General features: G+C 41.5%; 1 protein-coding gene across 1 annotated transcript in view; it reads right to left on the bottom strand.

Annotated features, from left to right (window-relative positions):
- Positions 1-8,131, bottom strand: part of tmem94 (transmembrane protein 94) — a gene marked incomplete in the record, with an annotated part of 78,635 nt that overhangs the window by 64,044 nt on the left and 6,460 nt on the right. Inside the window, 1 exon segment of the mRNA XM_014018186.1 lies at positions 453-569. Within this exon segment, the coding sequence (XP_013873640.1) occupies positions 453-569 (117 nt within the window).

Genomic DNA, 8,131 nt, shown 5'->3' with positions numbered 1-8,131 from the left:
CATTAAATTCCAGTGAAATATATTTATGTTTGTGGTTGTAATGTGACAAAATATGGAAAAGTTCAAGGGGTATGAATACTTTTGCAAACCACTGTACCAACACTGAGTCCTGGTTCTTACTCTGTGTTTTAGACTGTTAGTTTTTATGTTGTGACTGCTGCTGTGTCTTTATACATCCCTTTGGTCCTGTGCTTGTTTAAAACTGCTTCAAACACTGACAACACGTCACTCACTGACAAAAAAAAAGTTACAGTTACTATTATTTTCCAAGAGCAAAGGAAAGTTCAGAGAACAGCAGAGAACTAAAAATATTGGGATCTTTTACGTGACCAAACTGGTTAAACCATTATTTTTTTGTCCAGTACATGAGTTAATCTGCTTGTTGCCATATCAAAAAGGTCTAAGAGCAAAATGAAGAGGAGCTGTAAACATCTGGAGATGTGTTTGCGTACCGAAGTGGAACCTCGTCTGCGAGCTGCTCTCTGGTGCTGCTCCAGCAGGTTGTTGAGCTGCTCCCACAGCTTCTTCAGAGCCTGGCTGGTTGTGAGGCCCAGAGTCACCCCATTCTCCTGCAAAAACATGGAAAACAATCCCTGAGTGCAGCATTTTTTAATAAGCTCAACTCACTGAACTTTGACTGATTATCTGTTTGATAAGGAGCTGGAAACACTGGTGAGGTGTCTAACAATGCTGCTGCTGCCTAAAAATAATGGTTGTGGTTTTGAAGAAATAGAAGGAGGAGGTTTGGTCCAGAGATATCAGTCTGTGAAGGAAGCAGTGAAAGGATTTCCACGCCAGTCGATGACGTTTCACACTCAGATCACTGCCAAGAGCTGACGTCACTGCTCCCCCACTGCGTGGTTCAAACAAACTCAACAACTTCTGAAAACCATTTGTCCTCTCGACACAAATGATAGGTCTCACACAAAAAGCACGACTTGAATATGTTGTCTGTTGTTGTAGTGGCAACAGATTAATTAGATACTGACTGAGACTTCACCAGTTTCCTCAAAACGCAGTGAGTTCAGCTTTCATGTCTTATAGCCCACGCAGTCAGACTATAAATAACTTCCATGTTCCCAGAGATGCAAAATAAATCCTCCAGACTAAAGTAAACAAGCTGAAATGAAATGAAAGCCACGACAAGCCAAGCCCCGGACCACAGAGGACCGTAAACCAAAGAGCCAAAACATTCAGACACTAAAACTAGAAGTTCATTGCTGTTCTCATATCTGTCTGATTGTAACCAAATTATTACATAAATGTTTCTATCATAAGATCCAGGACTCTGATACAAGTGATGACGAGCAGAAAGGAAGTGTTTGTTGGTATTTTAAAATCAGCAGCTGTGTCCAAATTCAGAGGCTGGGTTCTCCGAAGGCCAAATCTGTCGGCCGCTTGCGTCACAGCTCTGTCCAAATTAGACTCCCCCGATGCAGCCGACAAAACCATCCTTATTTTTCCCTGATTTGAGGAGCGGTTTCATGGATCCTTCTCAGCCCAACCTATCCCATTATGCTTTGCGAGCCGAGTGGAGTTTTTTTTTTTATTGTAATGGCGGGCAAGGCAAGAGAAGTTTAAATAAAAGTTTAAAGTTTAAACAAAAATCTGGCAGCATATTTTTGTCATTTGTTTAAATATATTTTTAATATTATTCTTGTCAGAAATCAAACGAGTTGGTCTAGAGGAATAAACATTAGGGCTGCAAGATATTAGGAAAACCTGTGATGTGTGAGAACAGTGATTAATATTGTGATGACAGTAAACATGATAAACGAACAAATATGTAGTGTTGATGTCTCTCTGCTCTGGGTTCAGATTAAAAAAAATGTTGTTTGTTTTAATCATGTCAGCATGTCAAAAAGGGACCCTCAGGTGTTCCCAGACCAGAGAGGAAATGGTCCAGTGGTGGTCCAGAGCGGTGCGACACAAACAACCTGCAGCTCAATGCCGAGAAGACCAAGGAGCTCATCGTGGACTTCAGGAGGAACGTTGACCCACATCCACCCATCCACATCAAGGGTATGGCAATGGAACGTGTGAACACCTTCAAGTCCCTGGGCGTCCACATCTCCAAGTATCTCACCTGGATGACCGGCTGCTCCATGCTGGTCAAAAAAGCTCACCAGTGCCTCTCCTTCCTGAGGTCTCTGTGGAAGGACCACCTGTCCTCAGACATCCTGATAAACTTTTACCGCTGCACCATTGAGAGCATCCTGACCAACTGTATCACAGTCTGGTACGGGAACTGCTCGGCATCAGACCAGAAGACTCTACAGAGGGTGGTGAAAGCTGCCCAGCGCATCATCGGAGCACCACTTCCTGCCATAGAGGACATCTACAAAAAGCGGTGTCTGAAAAGGGCTGGGGAAATCATCAAAGACTCCAGTCACCCAGCTCACAGACTATTCACCCTCCTGCCCTCTAGGAGGCGCTACAGAAGCCTCCAGACTAAGACCACCAGGTACCGGAAAAGTTTCTTTCCTACAGCTGTTACACTCCTGAACTCTACATCCTGACATCAGCACAATACCCATAACCCATGGACCTAACAACACTATCTGCACTGTTTTGCTCAACACTGTATAAATAACCTACTCTTGTTAATAAGTACATAGTCAATTTATATGCCACCATATTTAGAACATGATATGATGTAAATTCATATTTCTGTAAATTAAAGTCAGTAAATTCATATCCTGCACATTCATAACCTGTATATAATTATACTTACAGCTATAATATATAAAAAAATACTGTACATTTGTAATATAATATACTGTATACATTTATATTTCATGCTAAGCACTTCTGGATGGATGCAAACTGCATTTCGTTGCCTTGTACTTGCGACATGTGCAATGACAATAAAGGTGAATTCTATTCTATTCTAAATATATTTCCTCCAGTGGGTTCTGGGTCTTTCCAGTGAGACATGACTGGAAAACGTCCAGGAGTCATCCTGATCAGATGAGTCACCTCGACAGACTCTTTAGATGAAGAGGAGCAGCAACTCTACTCTGAGCTTCACCATGAACTGAACAATAAACTCTTTAAAAAACTCCTCAGCTCAGCCTCGCTCTGCGCACCTCAGATCATCAGGGTGGGACATTTTCCCTTTCATTACCTTCATTTTAAATCTGTTCAATCGCCCTGCAGTGACAGAGTTTTGCTACAAGCCTTTCTGGTTAAAAGTTTGAGCTAAAAAAAATCTACTTATGATCCAGGAACATCAGACAGTTTCAGTCCTCTATTTAATTTCACCTTTACCTGCAAGCAGACCCAGGTGAAATGTTTCAGACCAGTCAGGAGTTGGAGTTTCAACTTTAATTGTGTTTAAGTAGCTCTGCTCACTCAGATTCTTTTTCTGATCAAAAATTAGACTGAAGCAACATTTGTGTCAGCAGATATGTGTTTTGAATGTTGTCACTGAAATTTTTCATTTTAAATACATATTACATTGTCAAATATTACAGAAGTTAAAAACAAATGTCTAAACAAAGACTTTGTTAAATCTTCTAGACATGACCTTCTAATCTTGAACACTAGGCTTGGCGGTATGAAGGTATTTTGTATCGCAGTATCAAAATATGACAACGGTATGATAAAATGATGACATATGAGTCACGTGAGGTGAAGCACATATGAACGGTGGGACACTTCAGAAGATGCTCCATGTTATTACTGACACCTCAGCTCACTCAGAAAACAAACAGAAGGGAAGGGGAGCAGAGACACCCCCATCTCTCCTGCCACCAAACAACAAAAAAAAAATCTCTGACAAACTCTGGACATGTTCAGACACGTTACACCTCTCTGGCTGTAGAGCTGACAGACAGCTTCAGGGACCAACCAGCTGCAGGTTTCTTAAGTCAAGTAAAGAGTGGCACTCGTTTAGGTTTAAACTTTCTGTGATTTCATTTTTTTTTCAACTCATGAGCAGTCTGTGACCTCGCACTGCAGACGAGGAAATGACTACAAACTATCGGCACAAGACTTTCTCACTAAAAGCACGCAGCAGCTTTGAAATGACCACAGTAATGCTGCGTTCACACCAAACGCGATTTCAGCATCAGGAGCATCAGGTTCACATACAAAGTCTATGGTGGATGCGCTTCAATCAGTGTCGGAAGTGCTGCGGCGCCTCAAGCGCGATTAGAGCAGCGCGATTTGAACGATCTGAGCGTTCGACGTGCTTGATGCACAAATCGCTGAAGTTAGAAAATCTGAACTTTTGCAGCTCGACGCGCCGCGTCAACCAATCAGAGACTCCACTGTGTGACGTAACGACATATTTCCCGACGGGACAGTTTACTGAATGATGTCCACTAACCTGAAACAGATGGAGAGAAGCTCTTTAGCTGAAATTGAGTGCCTGCAGTCGGTGTCCTGACAGAGATATCTGCACCAATGCGTGGCAGCGGCTCATCAGACTGGACTCGGGCAAACATAGTCCTGAAAGCGAGCTGTGAGCCTCTTCTCTGAATTATCTGGTGAATYAATTATGAATTAATTATCTGATGAACGTGACATGCTCTTGCTCTCTGTAAATAAAGCAAAGCCACTTCCTCATCCGACATTAAACAGAGCCCGACAGAGGAGGGAGGGGCGGGGAGGCTCTTCCCCTGCAGCGCTTCAAGAGCTGTCCTGCGTCTGACCTCAAAGTGCACAAGCGACCAACTTGAAGCATTGGATGCGATTTTGAAGCTGACTCTTATGCTGCGTTTGGTGTGAACGCAGCATACAGTAAGAGTCAGTTTATTTTGAAAGTTAAAACTCTAAAAAGACGTAGTTTTGACTTGTTTGATCTGTTCCACATAATAAGAGGTGAAGTCATTCAGGTGAGTTTATTTAAACGTCTATCTCTATGTATGTAAATTATGGCTGGGTGGTATAACCTCAAATTAATATCAGGGTATAAACTGAATCCCTTCACGGTAACGGTATATATCGCGGTAGAAAACTATCATAAAAAGTAAAGATAATGTAATTTTTAGAGCATATTTTTTTGCAGAGAACTGTAATCTTAATCAAAAAGAAAAAAATTGTATAGGTCTTCTGGACGGGATCTTCTTTAATGAAACGTTTCGTCTCTCTTCCAAGAGATTTCTTCAGTCTGAGAGTTTCAGGCAAAATTCAGGCTTTTGAGTCCTGCCTCCATGTGACTGATACTCACATCACATGGCTATCGTTCACACCTAATACCTATTGTTAACAGGGGATGGAGTAATCTTAATCAAACCCAGCATTTTTGCTTTAATATCTGCCTGCCAAACAATGAGCTTCCACCTGCTGAACTCATCAGCTGCTGCCCTGCTGCTATCAGTGCAGAACTGTTACATTAGCAAGATGGATTTATGACTGAACGAACGTCCATATATTTTTATCATCTCTGTGGGTAACAATACATAAAAAACAAGTTTTTCCTCTGACAACTTAGGTGTGAAAAACTGTGGTTGTTAAAGCTTCTCTCTGTGCAACGTGCAGCGAGAGGAGAGGAGAGGAGAGGATAGGAGAGGAGAGGAGGGCGAAAATAATCCCGCGACACGACGTAACTTGGAGGAGGAAATTTTGAGGATTATTATTCCGTCTATACGTGTTTTAAAAAAAAAATTTCTTCATTATATTTCGAACTCCTGCTCAGTTGTCTCTGTGCTCGCAGCCATGCTGACACAGGTGCGATGAAGTAATGATGATAGGATGTTAGAGGGTAAATTTATACCGTAGGCCAACTTCATACTGTTTCAACCGTCTACAGCATATACCGTGCAGCCCTAATGTAAATGCTCACAAGCAGCTGTTTTTCCATTAAACATTAATTACTCGACATGCTACAGACCCACATCCGCCCGGTAATACCACATCCCCCGGTATTTTCTAAAGGTCATACCTCTTTATCTTAAACAACTCTTGTAAATCTCTGCACAGGAAGTGTGCGAAATATGCCTGTAAAACAAATGAGCTTCCAGTATTATTTACATCCTAGAGCAGAACGGATGAAACCTTCAGGACCATAAATTAAAGTGATTCTTTAAAGGGCCAATTTTATGTGTTTCTCAGGCATACATTTAAATACTATACCATAATAAAGTTTCTATGTCACCTTTAGTTGTTATTAAAATGCTGTTTTTATGTTTCAATAGAAAATAAACTTATCTTCTCATCACTTCCTCTTCTAAACGCCTTGAAATTGACCTCTGTCTCTTTAAGAACCTCCTTCTGCTNCTTTGATTGGTATTAAGTCCTTTAATTAGCTACTGTTAATTGGTAATTCTAAAGGAGTTTCTTTCACAAGATTGGCATTGTGTGGAGGTTTCTCTGATCTCAGGATCTTTTTGATCCTCCTTCTGCTTCATGAGGGAGGTTTTTCTGATTCTGGAGATCTAATTAGCTTATGAAATTTAGGATTGAGAGCTTACCTTTAGATTTCCTGTAGGTGACACTTTGGTCACTGTCAGGAGGTTTGGGGTATAGCTAATGGATAGTCGAATCGGGAATTAATTACTTTAGGCGTAGCTTATCTAGCCTTAAAGTAATGTCAAAATTAGGATTAAATAGGCTCCTATTTAATTTTAGGCTAAAATTTAGTTTAATTCTTATTTACCTTATTATTCAAATGAAAATTTTCAGCTGGACAATGTGTCTTTTATGCGAGATGTATGTATGTTTGATTATTTGTCGATTCTAAAGAATCGAAGGGGGGAATGTGGTATATTTTTATGTACTGTCCCTTTAAGACGGGAGCGCGCTTTCGAGCGGACACGCGCTCTTTGTCAGAGCCTCAGTAAACATCTCGCTGTACGGTCCGTACAGCGAGATGTTTCTTCCATGTCTCTCGTCAATAAACATGTCCAGAAGCTGAAGAGCTCGCCTTTTCGTCATTCAAATGTTAGCCTAGAGTTTTATTGACATTTGACAAGTCTTCAGGAAGACGCTCACTGGTTTTCATCAACCCAGCAGCCAGGAGCAGCAGCAAGCCACCGACAGCAGCACCAGCCCCAAAGCAGACGGTGAGCAGACAAAGAGAGTCCGAGCCACCGACAGCAGATGAGCAGACGAGAAGGGTCCAGCAGCTGACAAGCCCAGCAGAACTGAACCAAACCAGACCGAGACACAACAAAAATGGCGACGAGGATGGGATCTGGAAAGCCTTAATAAGGTTAATATCGAATTAGCAGAGTTTTTCACAGCCGTAATATCTCTATTTTATTTGATTAGCCTTTGGGGGCTCAGAAGCGGATCATTTCAGGGGTTTTTGTCACTGTTAACAGCGTGGGGCTCCGTGTTATTGTCTGGATTTTCTGTCTTTGTATTGTCTTCGTGTGTCCGACCCTTGCTAAGCTAAGCTATTTTTTTATGACAGTGTTTCTCGCCGCAGAGTTAAGTGTGTGTATACTCTGTTGGTTTGTGTGTAAATGTACGCGTATAATTGAAGTAAAAGTGTTGAGATGCATCTCTAGTAAAGTGTGTGTTAGCTGCTAATCCGTAGTTACAGACACGGGTAGGCCGAAGAGACGTCTTTTGTCACCCGGTAGCTGCTGGAATGTGCAGTGGATGAAGGCTGTTCAGCCTAATTTTTTGTTATTTCACCTGTATAGGAGTAACGGTTGCAGTGTCTTTTAAGGCCTAAAGATCTGTATAATTCCGATGAAAAAGGACAGTGGAGATAATGAATAAATTGGGTGTTGGAAGCCTCATCTAAAAAAAAAAAAGGGTAATTAAAGAGAGGCCTGTCAAGTTTTTTGTTGTTTTTTTTTTTAAAGTTCTGTTTAAGCAAGGGAGTACAGGCGGTGTGTTGTCTGTTCTAAATGTGTGTTTTATGTTAAATGTGGAGTTTTTGTTGTTTTTTCTGTTTTTATTTGTGTATTGACTTGCCATTTGGGCTGGAATCAACTGGTGGGGTGTTTCAAAGTTTTTTTCTGGCTGAGAGTTCCTTTGTCTTGTCTAAGAAGTGATTTATGACATTGGGGGTTGTTTTTCTGCTGCAGCCTTTGGCCACATCTGGTTCCTATTAACTTGTTTTTCTCTTTTCTCTATGTGTTTCTTTGTTTGGAGCGACTCCTGCTGCTGGTGAGAGAGAACTCCTGCTGCAGGACCGTGCTGCTCCATTTTCTTTTTGCAAGGCGAGTAC

Source organism: Austrofundulus limnaeus, unplaced genomic scaffold (assembly GCF_001266775.1).
Source record: "Austrofundulus limnaeus strain Quisiro unplaced genomic scaffold, Austrofundulus_limnaeus-1.0 Scaffold185, whole genome shotgun sequence".
NCBI classification, from domain to species: Eukaryota; Metazoa; Chordata; class Actinopteri; order Cyprinodontiformes; family Rivulidae; genus Austrofundulus; species Austrofundulus limnaeus.
Note: the sequence above shows the minus strand (reverse complement) of the source record. Positions and strands in the feature narration are given on the sequence as shown.